The sequence below is a fragment of the Prosopis cineraria genome, unplaced genomic scaffold, assembly GCF_029017545.1.
Source record: "Prosopis cineraria cultivar Desert tree isolate PC_DT_omini unplaced genomic scaffold, ASM2901754v1 PC5, whole genome shotgun sequence".
Taxonomy (NCBI): domain Eukaryota; kingdom Viridiplantae; phylum Streptophyta; class Magnoliopsida; order Fabales; family Fabaceae; genus Prosopis; species Prosopis cineraria.
In genome coordinates this window covers 38,382,717-38,399,079 of record NW_026555336.1, presented here as the reverse complement: position 1 = coordinate 38,399,079, position 16,363 = coordinate 38,382,717, and the positions used below count along the sequence as shown (strand labels likewise).

The following is a 16,363-nucleotide window of genomic DNA, read 5'->3' as shown; positions in this document are numbered from 1 at the left end:
GTTTACCCTTGAACATTAGCCAAATAAAGGTGCAAACTCTTTGAGCCATAGGTACTTTCCAAATTTTGGACCAAGTACTATCAACTGGCTGCGAATCATTAACTTTGCATAATACTAATAGTATAGGTTGACTTGACAATAAAATCACCACTGCCTGTAAGGTTCCAATAACAGGAAGGTTTTTTGCCTTTTTCTATGGAAGCTGGGTTAACTGAAATACTAGCAATATGATCAAGGATATTTTGTGGCAGCAAATTTTAAAAAAGACCCGATCTCCACTGACCATCTGCATCAACAAAATCTGAGATTGGCTTAAGCAAGTCAGACGCATTAATTCAGCAAAGGATAGGAATCTGAGAGGGTCAGAATCACCTATCCAAAAATGAGACCAGAATTTAATGCTACTCCCAGAACCTGGGTTCCATTTGACATACATCAATGTGTCTCGCCAGAGTTCCGAAATGCTTCTGCAGTAATAGGAACAGGGATTCCTACCAATGCCGTGAGTAGTTGTATCTTGAATCTGGTATTTGTCTTTAAGGACCCGGACCCACAAAATAGATCTGACTCAGCAACAATTGTATAAAAAAGATTCAATAAGGAGGCATTGTTTTGAGCTTCAAGATTAATAATTCCAGGACTAGCAAATTTGTCTCCCATGACAACATATGTAAAATAAAATAAGTTATTATTTGTTTTTTAATATGCATAAGCAAGATATATTTTAAAATAGAATAAATTATCATTAAAATTTATTTTAAATAAATAACAAATCCTAAGCACATTAAAATTAAAAAATATTTTATTTTATTTTATTTTTATCTTTTAAATATTGAAATATTCCCCCACGTGGAATAAATCTATCTAGTTGTGTTGTATAGAACATCATGACATATGAAGGAGTATACTGCTCATGGTACAAAAAATTGCCTTTTGACAACTCTATTTTGAATAAGAACCAGCTACATAAAATGTGATAACACAAGCATGGTCCTCTCGATCAACATCTAAACATGCCAAGATCAATATGGCTTTTCCTATTTAAATGACAACAGCATTAACAGGATGGAAAATTGTAATAAGGCCCTACAAAGACTATCATAACTCATTTCCTTAATCAGAAGACTTGGGTGACCCGGAAAAAATGTGACCTAACTGAAATGAACTCTTGCTCACTAATCCATCTGTATGAATAATTTGTTCAGGGACCCAAGAGCCCTGAGGAACAACTCCAAGTGCTGCTTGTCTTTCCCTGTAAGTTGCCCAAGTGACAGCATATAGACCGGCAATGATCAAAGATCCCCCGAGGACACTGTCGTGATAGATCGAAAACAAAATAATAAGAAACCCAAATAAAAATGTGTGACAGAAGTATATCTCAGTCCTTTTGTAGAAACTAGAAAGAGATGGTCGAACTTCAGTCAGTCCAACATGACCAGACATTTATCAAGTCTAAACTAGCAAAATTTGCTCAGAAATGGACTAGTGGATCGATAAAGGCCTCTCCACCTAGCCACTTCATCAAATTAATATGGATCCATCAAATAAATAACATAAGCTCTACCTTCCCAAGAAAATAGGACTTCCAAGGAAAATTCGTGACAGAAGGGCGGATGCTGCAGGTTGAAGTGGGTTATAAAGGGCAACCATAGCCGGACCCAAAACCTTGTTGCACCATGTCAGGAGTCCATAGTTAAGGGCAGATGCAATGGTTCCCTGTTTAACACAAAAAATGTACTGGTTAAAAATACTATCATAACAGATTGTTGCATAGGCAGCTGAATTACTGTTTTAAATTGCCAGATCATAGACAATTTGCACAACTTTCTTGCTCAAATAGATACAATCTCTCTAAGTCGTGAAATTTTCCGAGACTGATAAGCCAGCCTTGGGACTCATTTTAGGCACCCCGCCCAACCAAAAAAAAAAAAACTCCCCCTCACTATTTATTTAACGCCTTCACCTTAGTAGTAAGTGAATTAGAATTACTCCATTCCTTCTCACGTTTCAGGGCATAAACTTTTAACACATTCTTAGATTGAATATTTATTTTATTTTCAACTTCTGTGTAAACCATCTTTGACCCCCATCCTTTTAACACCGTGGATTAATCACCGGAACAAACCAAATTATCATGTCAGAGAAATCCCACCTTAATAGAAGAGATCCATCTAAAAATAATTGTTCTTACCAATGGCCATGCCAGGCAAGTTTCATAGTACCCTCAAAATTATATTACAGTTCATACAAGAGCGAAGGGTTACAATAGCTCGACAGCTACATATAAATAAACTTGAACATGTCTTAATGAGTATGACTACTTGACAGAAACTTATTGAGTGATATCATGAATTGTTTTTTAACTTCAAAAAATGGCATATTGTAATTTTTCTCTTCAAACAATGAATAGTGTCCAATAATTATAAGGCCACGAGAAATACTTTATCAAGTAAAATGGGCAAAAACTGAGAAGCGTAGGAAGATCAGCAATAACTGATAAGGGTTGATGAAATTAAAGGCTAACTCACAGCATAAATAACAGCAAACGTTTCAGATGGTGTCAAGCTCCAGTCAGTTGACTCATTGGTCATGAAGAATGCTGTTGTCACCATTAGCAAAGCTCCAAAAAAGTATGAGTATGCTGTGACAGATAGGTTTGCGGGATACTTTTTCAATAGTGGAGCCTGGAAATTATTCATGCCAATAAGTTAAATGATGACAAATATTTAAGCACAAGAAAATTAAGATTGAAGTAGTTCATGAAATTTGAGTAGTAAAAAATTAGACAGTGGACAGATTGGGAGCACCTAATTTCCATTATAAATATGTGAAGCAACTTATAATTCACCTACTGACAAATTAAAATTAGAAGACAAATGACACTAGGGAGGTCCTTTAATTCAGAGGTTTTCAAACCTACATGGCCACCTGACAGCATCTTGATATCTTGCAGCTTACCAGGATATTCAGATATAAGAAAGAAACGCAAAGCAATTGCATGTTAACCCAGTTTCTATTAAAAATAAGGGAATGAAGGCGGTGATTCCAGTAGAAGGAAATCAGAGTGATGAAAAGAACTTCAAATATTAAGAAATAAGAGTATAGGAAGCTCTCTATTTTCTGTTTAGAGGCAAAATTCTAAAGTAACAAGAACTACCAAGTTGATAGAAACAAGAAGTGAATAAATAACTGCTATTTTCCACTCGATGTTTGAATCAATTCATGATGACACACACACACACACACACACACACAGATAATGTACCTGAATGGCCAGAAAAGTGGCCATGCACATGCAGTTTCCTATCAAGCACAAAACCCCAAGATGGAAATGGTCCAAACCAAGATCCATTAAACCACCAATTAACCATCCATATGGCTCAGGTTGACCTCTTGCAGTTATTTCACTATGTGCTAAAATGTCTGAATCTGCATATCCTATCAATGCTGGACCACGGAACAAAACCATAAATATGGCACCACAAACACAGACAAGAGTTCCTCCAACCTTTGCCAGACCTTCATATCTGAGTAAATTCACCCTTTCTGTACTGCAGGTACAAGTGGTATATAAGTATGATTACATGTGAAGAAGGGGAAGAGAATGAGAAGAGAATTGTATTCAGTTATTGAATGAATTCAGAATTTCCACAATATGTCCTTCCTTCTCTGAATAAGTTTAATAATGAATACATTCCTTCACAACAACCAAGAATATGCATGTCTATGTGATTGAGTTCTAAGGAAAGATCGAATACATTGTATCATCCACTATTCAAGCTGAAATTCATAAGAATATCTAAACTGACCCCATCATTACAGCCAAAAGAAAAGTGAAGACTGGAATGGCTGGTTGAATGGCAGCTGCATAAGTTGGATTAGTATAGCTTAAACCAATAAGGAACAAAAGGTGGTTGCCGAAAATCCTGATCATAAATCACAAAACAAAAAGAAAATAAACAGTCAAAAAGACAACATCATTCATATAAATTAATGTAAAAGTATTATTAGCTAGGGTTTGACAACATCAAGAACCTTACCCTGTCAATCCGAGAAAGAAAAATGATATCAGGAGGCGCTTAGTCATGGGTGGTCGTGTCCGTCTACAGATAACATGGAATAAATCATACACAATGCAAAGATTATGATAAGTGGCAAAAAACAGAACCAGTTACTTAAGATATCACTGCAACTGTTTGAATATGTTCATGTGCAAAGCTGATGTAACATCGACTGCCAATAAACGAATTTTCATCCATATTCCAAACGTGGATACCACCATATGAGAACACTAAAACACCAGAAAAACTAATGACCATCGATTACAAACAGGCATGCATTAAGCGTTTCCCAGACCAGAGAGGAGATGATAAATTTCAATCAGGATACATCACTTCGTACCACCAGAAAATTTGACATGCTTTAAATTATCATGAAGAAAGCTCCAGATGTCAGTGAATTTAAATTTATTAACACATTGTAACGTAAAATTAGGGATAACGCACAACCCAGAGTCATGCGGCCAGAAAAAATATATAAGAGAATCGGTGCATCAATTAACACCTCAGCAATTATATGCATTGTGGAAAATTTATTAATAAGAACAACACCATAGGGTGGCACTAGGGCGGACGAATCGTATAGACATAAAGGAGCCAAAATATCCCAAAAAGTAACAAGAACGCATGAGAATGAGGCCTAGCCAACATCGCAAGCAATAAAAAAGGCGTCAGGTCAGAAGTTCCATTCCCAACTGATTAAACTCTTCTGAAACTAAATGCAATAGAAAATTTGTGGGGCAGAAAAACCCTACAAAATAAGATTTTGTTCAAGGGTAACCGAAGAAAGCATTGGAAGAGCCAAGGATGAGAATTACACAGCAGTTTCCATCGAATAGTTCAAAGCGTCAAACCAAGAACATGAATGGCAGTACTATAGTAGCAAATTTATTGGAATCTAACAACCGTCATAGCAAAGAACGCATACTTTTCACGGATGTAAGCGATTGGAGCGAGAATAGCGAGGGCAATGAGATCGCGGAAAACGCAGAACACTAATTGGTCGATTCCAACATTGAGGGCTACTTTGGTGATGACGTGGTATCCTCCACTGAAAAGCTGGACCATCACCATAAACAAGTGAGCCTTAGATACGTCTCCCCCTGCTACCAGCGATGCCAATAGTGCCGCCATTGGCACAGAGAGACAGGAGAGAAGGAGAAGACGAAATCTGATGTTCGATTCGCCGAAACAGGGAAACACAACACACGAAATGCACAACAAATCGGATGCTTCGTTTCCAAGACTACACTGTCTTTTGCCTTTCGCTCGCCGGATTTTGATTGCGACGACTAGTTTTCCTCCTTTCTTTCTTCGGAGACACGTGTATGTAGAGGGGAAGCATGTATTAAATATTTTTTATTGACTTGAAATTGTCAAAAATTTGGCCCAAAAAAACGAGTCAAAAATATCCCAAGGGATTTCAGCCAAAAAAGGGGAAAAATCCCCACTGGGGACCTAATTTTATTTGAAATCAGTCCAGCCGGGAGACTTCCAAGCCACGCAACGAAAACAAACAGGCAAGAATCACAAACCTTGAAAAAAAAAAAAAAAAAAAAACCGAACGAACATGAGCAGCTCTTGTCCCAATTCCATTCTAAGGAGATGGGATATACTTTCCGTCCAATTTAAATTGTCTAGAGTTGATTTGAATGATTTAAATTTAATATATTTTATTTTTATTTTATATTAAATTATTGTTTTTAAAATTAAACAGTAAATTAGTATCTAAATTATAAGTTTAAGGACATTTGAAATTTAAAATTCGTTAATGTCTCTTTTCAATTTTTTTAAAACCGCACAATGCAATCTCTAATAAATTTAAAATTTGAATTGCACCACTGATGTGGCTTTGTAATAAATTTTATCGGAAATAATTACTTTTATGGCCTAATAAACTCTAATATTATTTTATAGGCTCTAGGTCTCCTTTGTCGTTAATTTCAAAGTTTGAAAGACTTAATTGTCCTCTAAAAAATTACAAGGAAAAATATCTCATCTCCCTTGGACCTTTGTCTTCTCCCTCTCTGGAATTGGTCGGTTCATCACTGCAATGAACATAAGATTGTATTGAGGCAAAAGTCAAATAAATGTAGGCACATGCATTCTAGTTGGGAATTTATATTTTATTTTATGTCCCTTTTGCTCAAATTGTTTTCCCAATGCTTTCTGCTCAAGCACTTTCCCAATATGCTCATGCTTCCTTACTCCTCCTTCCCCTTCTTCCTACTTTTCCTAGTCCTCCCTCTCCTTCTAGTTCCACTTCTGCTCCATCATCTTCCTCCTCCTCGCCGATCAACTCCTTCTTGAAGAGGAAAATATTGGATTGAGTCAAATGTAATATAGAGATAATATTGTTGTGATATTGACAGTTCCGTAAATATAGGATATAGTAGAGAGAGAGAGAGAAGAAATCATGATTTGTTGGGAATATTATATTAGGACAATCGGATATTCACATTCCTATCTTCATGTATATATAAATTTGTATATTGAATAATAGCACAACGCTTCTAAACTTATTATAGTATCAAAGCAATAGATCCACAAAATCGACATGAGTGAGCTTAGGGTTTTAAGCTGGCAACATGATAGAGACCATTGATGTGATGTCACCGTAGTATACCTATGCCTCTAATAGTCCAGGCCATGTCTATGTTGGGGAACTCCTTCATGGGACTAACTATGGTGAATAGGCAAATGACAAGAGTAATACCTTGTTTACTAACAACAAGATCGAGTTCATTGATGGCACAATTTTGATGCCGACGGCATCATTTTTACAGTTAATATACTAAGCCAGTTCATCTATAATCCCAAGCATTCACATAAGGTGGAGGTTGAAAGAGTATTACATTATTTAAAATGTACTCCAAGATCGAAAATATTGTTAAAAAAAAGGAGACACTTTGGAGTTAAAAGCATATTGTGATGCAGATTAGGGTGGATATCCTCTGACCTGATGGTTGTGTAGCAGATATTTCATGGCCCCTGGAGGCTTGCCTGTATCATAGAGGACAAAGAAGCAAACATAATGGCAAAATCTTCTGTTGAAGCTGAATATATAGGCTTGTGCAGTAAGTAAAGTATCATGGTTGCATTGGCTACTCAATGAGTTACAAGCTCCACAAAGAAAGGCAACACCTCTCTACTATGATAATCAAGTGGCACTTCATATAGCCATGAATCCACTATTTCACTAGTGAACCAAACACGTGGAGATGGACTGCTATTTTGTACGAGAGAGATACCAGTCAGGAGAAATAAAACCATGTAAAGTTTGGACAAGGGATCAACTGGCCAAATGTTTACGAAGGCAATCAAGAAAGATTGACTAAATGGACTTATGAGCAAGTTGGGTATTGTAAAATTACATACACCAATTTGAGGGGGACTGTTGGGTCGAGCTAAATATAATATAGAGTTAACATACATGTGATATTGATAGTTAAGTAAATATATGATATAGTAGAGGGGGAGAGAGGGAATCATGATTTGTTGGGAATATTATATTGGGATGATCAGATACTCACGTTCTCATCTTCATGTATATATACATTTATACATTGAGTAATGCCATGATGTAACGCCCTCAAATTTACAAACCGATTTTTTACAAATTATTAATTCAACAACTCATTTTTGTTTCATTGAACCCTTATCATACCCTTATCATGGTAGAAAATTTTCTTACTATGATACATCCAAGACAATATACTACAGGTCTTAAAATATCTCAAAAAGCAATTAGAACCATGAGGGACAGTCAGGATCCTCATGGCATCATATTTAAATTAGGTCATGAATCAAGAGAGACAAACATAATCCTCTTGGTCAAATAAATACTTTTAATAAAAAGGATTAGAGTTTACATGCTTCACAAAGAAGATATGTCCTAAGTTGGCACAAAATACATTGTATAATCCAAAATAAGAGGCAACGTAAAAGATGGTGTTTCATACACCATAGTTACACCTCTGGTGCTTTCTCGGCCGGACTCGCTCCTGTAAAAATATTAACCACGGGGAATGAGACTTAAAAGTCCCAGTAACCAAAAATTAATATGTAATGATGCATGCGGATGTAACTAATTATGTGATTGCTAAGTGGGACACAAAACATTTAACCAAACAATATTTTCAAACAAACCGAACAAGTATTTAATTGCATGACTGCACCTTATATCCTCCTTTCACCATGCTCAGACGCCAAATCACCCGGCCAAAGGTGAGTTGGACCAAGTGACACGCCACTCATTGGGTCCAATGAGGGCATACCACGTGGTAATAATTAACCGAACAGAAATTCTCATTAACACCATACATTAAAATACCCTGACAAGTCATGCATCATTCAAATATCCAAACAGGAATATATCCGAACAATAATATCTCATCATGATAAACAAAAATAAATTTTAACCCACTTAGCAATAATTTCAAACAAGTATATACAGTATTTATTTTCAATAATTCATAATTTTTTTCAAACAATAAAACAACACATAACCATTCACAAACACACCTATCACAACACATTAATAATGGTTACCTTGTGTCTTGAATAATAAGTTCCCCTTCACAATTCCTTTTTCACCACTATCTTTGTCAATATAATCTACATAATTATTTCACAATACATTATATTAATTTTACATTAAAATAAAAAACTCTAATTTAAAGAATTAGAAAGTCTTAGATCTATAATCCATATTAATACTGATTTAAGATTTATGCCTCATTTAACTTCTCAAATTCTTTTTCTAAAATTCTCGTATCCTAATAAACTATTTTTTTTATCCTCAAATCACTTCTAGTATCACAATTTCATCCTTCTATATTCTAAAAATTCGTCCAAAAATAAATTAAAAATTTTAAAATTATCTTGAAACCTCAAATCACCTTTCTATAACCTCAAAAATACCTATTCATACTTAAATAAATATTTAATAATCAGAGGTTTATACCTACATCTCAGATTTCACATAAATTCAACCATATAGATCTAAATTTTAACTTAAAAATTCTTAAACATGAGTTTTAACCTCAAGAAAATATTCTATAATATTTATTATATCCCTAAGAGTTTTAACCTATATTTTTAATCCATCATATCATCAGATTAACTATCCTATAAAAAAGAATCCTAATCAGAATATTTACTTTATTCTACAAAATAGTCATATCACTAAAAAGCTAATATCATTTAAAAAATAACTATAAAATTAATTTTGTAATTAAATAAATTTTTAAATGCTAATCTAAACAGGAAAGCTAGAACATACCTGAAGAAAAAGAAAATAATCTCCCTTGCGAGAAAAACGTCGAGCAACGTGAGAGGAAGAGAGAAAAATAATATAAAAATAGAATTGTGGTCCTAAAATTATATTAAAAAAAAAACTATAGGTTTGAATTTAATTATTCAAACTTTTGGGCCAAAAGTTACAATTTCCTCTAAATTGTATCTTAGCCTCTCATGCTTCCTAATGCACACACCCCCTCCTTTTTATACATGAAGGCACCTCTTCTCTTCCCTCATCTAACCAATGTGGGACTTAGAAACAACAACCTTCCACCCTTTTTTTTTATTCCTTCTACTTTCTCTTTTTTTTAACACACACATAAAAAAATATTTATGTATTATATCTTAACTAAATATTGCTTATGTGGTTTTAAATTTAAATTTTTAAATTTATAATTAAATACCTAACCATAATATTATTTCTAAATAACCTCAAATAATATAAATTCCTATTATTATCATTTTTTCCTCAAAACCTAAATTCCATAATTTTTTTATTATATAAAAATCAGGATGTTACACATGACGCTTCTAAATTTATTAGTAGAGGCCTGCCAAGCTTGATACTCCTTTTATATCTCTTACTTTTGGTGCTCCGGTGATTCTGTCTATGGCGTCTAGGGATTTTTTGGAGGCTAAAGGGAATGGGTTTTTTATGTATTGCAGCAGGGAAGAGAGGGACTTCATAGAGGACTATTACTTGACTGACGTTGATCTTCACAGAAAACCAAACCAGATATTCCCCAGAATAAGATCCTTCTTGTTCCCCTCATTTGAATTTTTCTTTAGTTCGACAAGTCTATTTGAAAAATTTAATGATCAAGAACTTCACTTGCAATAATGTTTTTAGAGAATGAGAGAGATGGGAGATCAAGTACAAGAATTTGCTCGGGCAAGGTTGATTATTGGGAGAAGTTTCTGAGCGTTCATGAAGCAAGATTTTCACATGGTGGGTCATGTTTTTCCACTCAGGGGCAATTGAGTCTTTTGATATTTGAAATTAATTACTTTTAAGGCTGCAAAATACTATCTAATTCGATTAGGTCTTAAAATTAATTATCTTGTAAATCAATCTAACTAGACCCATAATTAACAGATTGTATTGGTTTATAGAAGACAAGACATAAAAAGAAACAAGCTTGCAAAAATTAATAAAACAAATCAATCTAATTAAACCCTTAATTTTTAATTAGAAAAGGCAAGATTATCTTGAGATAGTCTAGTACGAATTAATAGGAAGGACACATTTCCAAAGCATATTGCTCGTGACAATCTGGAGAAACAAAATAAAAAATGGATAGATTGAAGTAAGAGTTAAGCACATTTTTTGCTAGCAAATCAGCACATTTCAATGCTTTGCAATGAGCAAAATGAAGTTTAAAGTCTCGCATGTGTGGATGATCTCACGAATTTCTTGAGTAATATCATAAAACAGATGATCACAATGATTGTCACGATGTATGAGGTCCAGTGAGTATAGGGAATCAGTGTGCATCATAAGCTTGTTGAGGTTTTTTTGTTGACAAATCTAGTTCATTATCTTACACAAGGTATCAAAAATAAAACAAGAATCGTTAAATCTGAGAGACTCAATGACATGAAGAACAAGAGAAAAACATAACAGAGAAAGCAAGGCTTGATGAATCAAGGCAAGGGTGCCTAACAAATCACCAAAATAAACATTTCTATGCTGTCGGTCAATGCCATTGCTATTTAGAGGGTCAATATATTTGTGTATCAATATTTTAATTTAAACAAAGGAAATCTAACATGAATGATGAGCAGTTGGACACTGAATAGAGTCTCAGATGATATAGGAGCCTAATGTAGATTTTGTTAGGTGTGCTAATGCAACCCAAATCCGATGAAGAACAAACCAATACCCTTTTTTTGGCTGTTACGTTAAACGCAGATAGGAGGAATTAGGAGTGAATTTAAGAAATTAAAGTATCACCAATTTGATTGGAAAGTTTAAAAATATCACATGCATATAGGCTCTGGTTGGATAAGGAAAAAAAATAAAGAGGAATAAATATTAGGAGATAAAATTTTTAAAAATAGTAAAAAATTATTATTTTTTAAAATTCCCTCACCTAATATACATTTTTTTTCATTTATTTATATTCTATTTAATAAAAGTATACTATGTCACATGATTATAGATATAAATTTATTTTTTATTGATAATAATGGAAAAATAAAAAAATAACAAATTTTATTTCATTTAATTGTTACACAGACACCACGTTATTATTATTATTATTTTGAACGAACAGACACCATGTTATTTATAACCAATAAATGTGCCTTGTTCCATGAGCTTGAAAGATCATCACCAGTTCATCACCAAAGCTTCCTCAGATTGCTTTCCCTCACAAAAAGTCCATGAAATCCATAAGGAACTTGTCGGGGTAGGCTCATGGCCACTGCCACACCAAGCTCTAGCAACTTGGCATCTATCACCATGAACTTTGACTCTCCCTTCTTCTCATCGTGCACGTACGTCACCACATATCCATCGTCTTCCTCTACGTCTAAGTCCTCTAGATCTCTCACCATAAAGAATGGCTCTCTGCCGTAGCACCCTTCTTCGAACATTCTGCACCCCATTGTGCAGTCACGTCTCTCGTCTCTTATTGACAAGTCCAACTTTACAACCCTTGAGATTTGCGGCATCAAATCACAAATTGCTGCGTACACAAACTTGTTCTTCTTTCCCACGTGAGCTTGATTAATAACTGCGAGGTTTAGATTTCTCGCTGAAATTAGTTGTCTCATCACAATCCCAGTCTTGAGATCGATCTTTACTTTCTCAACCATGGCGTGAACCAACTCCATTCGCTCTAGCGTGTTCTCCACTGATAGAATATTAGGTGGTATTAGAACTATACTGTTTCCATCTTCATCATCCCAAGCATTAATATCGCGCATGCTGTTGAACCCAGGAACATCAAACCATTTTATCTGAGACTCGTCTTTGGTGCATCGAGGAAGTACTTCAATTCTCAAAACCTTCGACGGGTCTGAGCCCACCAGAGAACCCCCATCAAGCATGTCAACTGGATTCATTCCTATCTGTATATCCACGAAGACGACATATTTATTGGTGATGGTGAAGTCATGCAAGAAAGCGGGTCTGATCGTGGAGAAAATGGGCACGTCGGGTTGCTTCACACCCTTAGACTCGAAACGGAAATAGGTGAGGAATGGAGGAACAAGGCCGTAACGAAAAGCAAAGGCCTCACCGGTGTCTAGGTCTACTTTAGGATGCGCAGTCATACTCCGATACTCATGAAAAGCTTGCCATTGAAATCATGATTAATAGTAAAGTAGATTTATTAAAATTTTATATTTTATATTTTAATAAATATATAATAAAATATAAAAATATAAATAATAAATTTGGACCATTCAGATTACTGAGACCGAACACCCCTTGGTCTCTCATCTCTCATCATAAAATATTAATAATAAAAACACTAATAAATTAATGCGTTAATATCAATAAAACTAATACATTAATATTAATGCATAATAAAAAATAATCATAAATCATAATTTTTATAAGTTAGTATAAATGTAATTTATTTTTTAAAATCTGGATAGCACATTTATAAAATTTAAGTCTTTCCAATTTTTCAAATTATTTTAAATTGTTTAATTTTTCCATTTAAAAATACAATTTTCATTTAAAATTTAATTTTTTTAAAAATATTATATTAGTCACAAAAATATTTATCAAAAAATTCATATTAAAGCATAATAAAAAATAATCATAAGTCATAATTTTTATAAGTTAATAGAAATGTAAATTATTTTTTAAAATCTGGACATCACATTTATAAAATTTAGGTTTTTTGATTTATCAAATTATTTTAAAATTTTTAATTCTACCATTTAAAAATTAAATTTTAATTTACAATTCAATATTTAAAAATATCAAATTAGTCACAAAAATATTTATCAAAAAATTCATATATTTTTTTATCATTATAATAATATATTTTCTTAATTGAACATCATGAATTTTATCATTTAATTCTACCTTTTTAAAAATTAATATTTTTGATTTATCATTGTATTTCATATTTTTAATCTATTTTTAAACTGTGATTTTAAGTTTTATATTTAAAAAAAATATCAAATTAGTCACAAAAATATCAAAAAAACTCAGGCCCATTTTTGTCATTGTACATCTTGATTAAATTTTAAATTATATTATCTAAATAAATTTTAGTGCACTTTTCTAACTTATAAAAAGAAGATATCCAAACATAAATTAAATTAAAATTACAAAATTTTCTACAAGCCTTAGTTATAAATGTTTTAATCTAAACACATACAAAATGTGACATTGTCAGGAAAATGACATCAAAGTTCTAGAACCATAAATTTATAACAATAAAATCCTTGACAAAATATTTTTGTGAAAAAATTATAAATATTAATTTAAACAATTATAAATTCAACAATTTGAATTGTAAATAAAATGTTTAAATTCAAAATATAAGTATCAACTTGTAATTGAGGTTCTGTTCATAATTATTTAAATTAATATCTGTAATTTATCTTTTAAAAAATTATTAAAAATTTAATTGTCCTGAATTCTATTTTTAAAAATTTTATTGTCATTTTCTTTTTTCTGTTTTCCCTGGAGAGAGACATTACCCTTGTTTTATGTGTAAGGAGATAAGGAACAGCTGTAGTCCAGTCCAAATCAGGAGGGGGTCAAGAATCAGAAGGCATGACAAATTTCGGAATTTGGCACATGTCTGCGTGGGTGTGGGTGAAGAAATATAATGCTTCTTCTTTATGTCAAACATTAAGGTGTCAAACATTAAAGGTGTGTTCGGTTTTTTATTAGATAAAAGTGAGTTTATCAATAAAAAATTAGTTGTAACAAAATTTATATTTAGATATATTATTTTAAAATTTAATTTGATAAACTAAAAGTTATTTAAATTAATAATAATTTATACTTTTGAAATATGTTTTTGAATATATAATGACCAAAAAATATGTTAATTAATGATTATTTATAATGTTTGTTATACAAATATAATACCATATTAGAAATTTTTAAAATACAAGGGTAAACATGGTTAATTATAAAAAAGGTATATATTTATTCATCTCATTAAATGATCTCAACTTTCATTTGCGTTTAAAATATAACTTGGAGTTGCTTTTAAAAATCCACTTCCAAACCATATTAGAAAGTACTTTTCACAAGTATATTTTTCTACTCATGTGATATTTAAACAGTTGTGCATTGATGTTAGAATATGCTTTTCAAATGTTATATGTAGATTATCCAAACAGGCGCGAAATGTTGTTGGATTCCAGTATTGCCTGTATCCTTTCCATTTTTTTCAATAAGAAAGTGATAGTATTAGAAGAGATATCATTTTAGTCTCTTTAAGGTGAAGATAATCAAATATAAACTTGCCTTGGCTATCGGTGGTATTAGTGGCCTAAAACTGTGCATAAGAGTTGGCCCGTACATGACTAATTGTAACATTCCAATTACTAAACAATGGCATAGGGATAGTCTCCTTTCCATTTGAATCAAACTCTTGTCCCAATTCCACTCTGAAGAAATGAGATTCGTTTTCATTTCAATCTAAACTGTTCAAATTTGATCTGGATAATCCATAAATTTAATACAATTTCAGCTTTATATGTTTAGTAGATTATTATTTTAATATCTTTATAATTTAAAACAAAGATAATTTTATAACTGTCACTTCGGTAAAACAATTATATAAAAAATTAAGGATTAAAATTTTTAAATTTTAGCTGTTAAAATCAATTTTAGATGATCTAGCTCTTATCATTGTGATAAGCACTGAACATTTATTAATGAAATCAGATTATTTGTGGTTTTAATAATAATAGTTGTTGTTGTTGTTGTTGTTATAGCCAGTGGTAATGATGATGATTCTAGGATTATTGACACGAGAATAATCAGAGATAACGTAAGGTGAAACCCCACATAAATGAAGCAATCCTGTGTGATTGAACCACCGCCAAGAACGATACAACTTTCTGCTCCTTTTCCTTTGCGCGAAAAATGAAAGTATTTCAACCAAAAAAGAAACAAATTATAATAAACAAATGTTAGTCTGACAACCACCCCCCCCCCAAAAAAAAAAGTAAGTTTATCCATGTTCTCTCCAACAGACACACATACACTGATATACATACATTTTAGCGCTGAGCTCCCACGGGATTTAAGATATTTTAAATATATTTTAAACCTTTTTTTTTTAAAAAAAATATGTATTTGTTCCATCAAACAAATAACTTGCAGGGAAAAAAATCTTTCAAGCATGTGGGGCCCCCAGACCCAGGGCAGAATCATCAACTTTGCCGAAGATCGGTAATTTTCACTCATAGGATGCGAGGTATGAATATGGATTAATATGTCTTTTTCTTTTTCCCCCGGTAATAATGATTACCCTGGAAAATTACCATTCTCAACCTAAAACCCAATCAAACCAATTTTGTCTAGTAACACAATCAGATTATTATTATCAGGGGTCATAAAATTAAACCAAACGGGCCGGGTGTATTTCCTTTCAAGCCATGAACAACCTTAAATAGTTGTTGTTTTTGAATTACGTATGCTATATTGATGAAAAAATTGTGTGAGGTCTATATTCAATATTTTTTTTAAAAAAGGAGAAATTACAACCAAGGATCCTTGGAAAAACACATTGAAGACTAATTAATTCTGATTTAATATTGCAGTCCTCAAGTCCTAATTGTAATTATTGCAATTGTGAAATTGCCCCTAGTGTTTAAAGCTATTTCGATTGATAAAATCAAGTGTATTCATATGGTGAACAATTCATCATTTGTAAAATAACAACGCTCTATTTTATTTTAACAGGAAATAATTATCATAGTGACAAGTTTAGAATAGAGTCATTTTTATTGATAAAAATATTTGTACAAAATAACAATACTCCATTATATTTTAACAAGAAATAATTATCTTA

The 16,363-nt window shown here is 32.5% G+C and overlaps 2 protein-coding genes and 1 long non-coding RNA gene across 3 annotated transcripts; all 3 read right to left on the bottom strand.

The window, feature by feature from the left end:
- Positions 1 to 914: 914 nt before the first annotated feature.
- LOC129310270 (WAT1-related protein At4g19185-like) lies at positions 915 to 5,383 on the bottom strand. The gene is made up of 7 exons (XM_054952079.1): positions 4,987 to 5,383; positions 4,041 to 4,103; positions 3,810 to 3,926; positions 3,266 to 3,551; positions 2,529 to 2,684; positions 1,565 to 1,716; positions 915 to 1,312 (listed from the first exon to the last, which is right to left on the bottom strand). Exons 1-7 carry the CDS (start codon positions 5,190 to 5,192, stop codon positions 1,114 to 1,116), a joined length of 1,179 nt encoding a protein of 392 aa, XP_054808054.1. The 5' UTR covers positions 5,193 to 5,383; the 3' UTR covers positions 915 to 1,113.
- A 2,497-nt stretch (positions 5,384 to 7,880) lies between these two features.
- On the bottom strand, positions 7,881 to 9,497 carry LOC129310970 (uncharacterized). The gene is made up of 3 exons (XR_008593197.1): positions 9,343 to 9,497; positions 8,610 to 8,675; positions 7,881 to 8,062 (listed from the first exon to the last, which is right to left on the bottom strand). It is a non-coding gene; the product is annotated as an uncharacterized LOC129310970 (long non-coding RNA).
- Positions 9,498 to 11,702: 2,205 nt separating this feature from the next.
- Positions 11,703 to 12,670, bottom strand: LOC129310888 (probable carotenoid cleavage dioxygenase 4, chloroplastic). The gene has a single exon (XM_054952788.1). It carries the CDS (start codon positions 12,636 to 12,638, stop codon positions 11,703 to 11,705), a length of 936 nt encoding a protein of 311 aa, XP_054808763.1. The 5' UTR covers positions 12,639 to 12,670.
- Positions 12,671 to 16,363: the final 3,693 nt, after the last annotated feature.

Excerpts from the sequence above, each read along its gene's own strand:
- LOC129310888 (XM_054952788.1), bottom strand. The coding sequence starts at position 12,638 with ATGACTGCGCATCCTAAAGTAGACCTAGACACCGGTGAGGCCTTTGCT.
- LOC129310270 (XM_054952079.1), bottom strand. The coding sequence starts at position 5,192 with ATGGCGGCACTATTGGCATCGCTGGTAGCAGGGGGAGACGTATCTAAG. Across the intron at positions 2,685-3,265 it reads CCACTTTTCTGGCCATTCAG|GCTCCACTATTGAAAAAGTA; the intron begins GTACATTATCTG and ends AATAATTTCCAG. Across the intron at positions 1,717-2,528 it reads CGTTTGCTGTTATTTATGCT|GGAACCATTGCATCTGCCCT; the intron begins GTGAGTTAGCCT and ends TGTGTTAAACAG.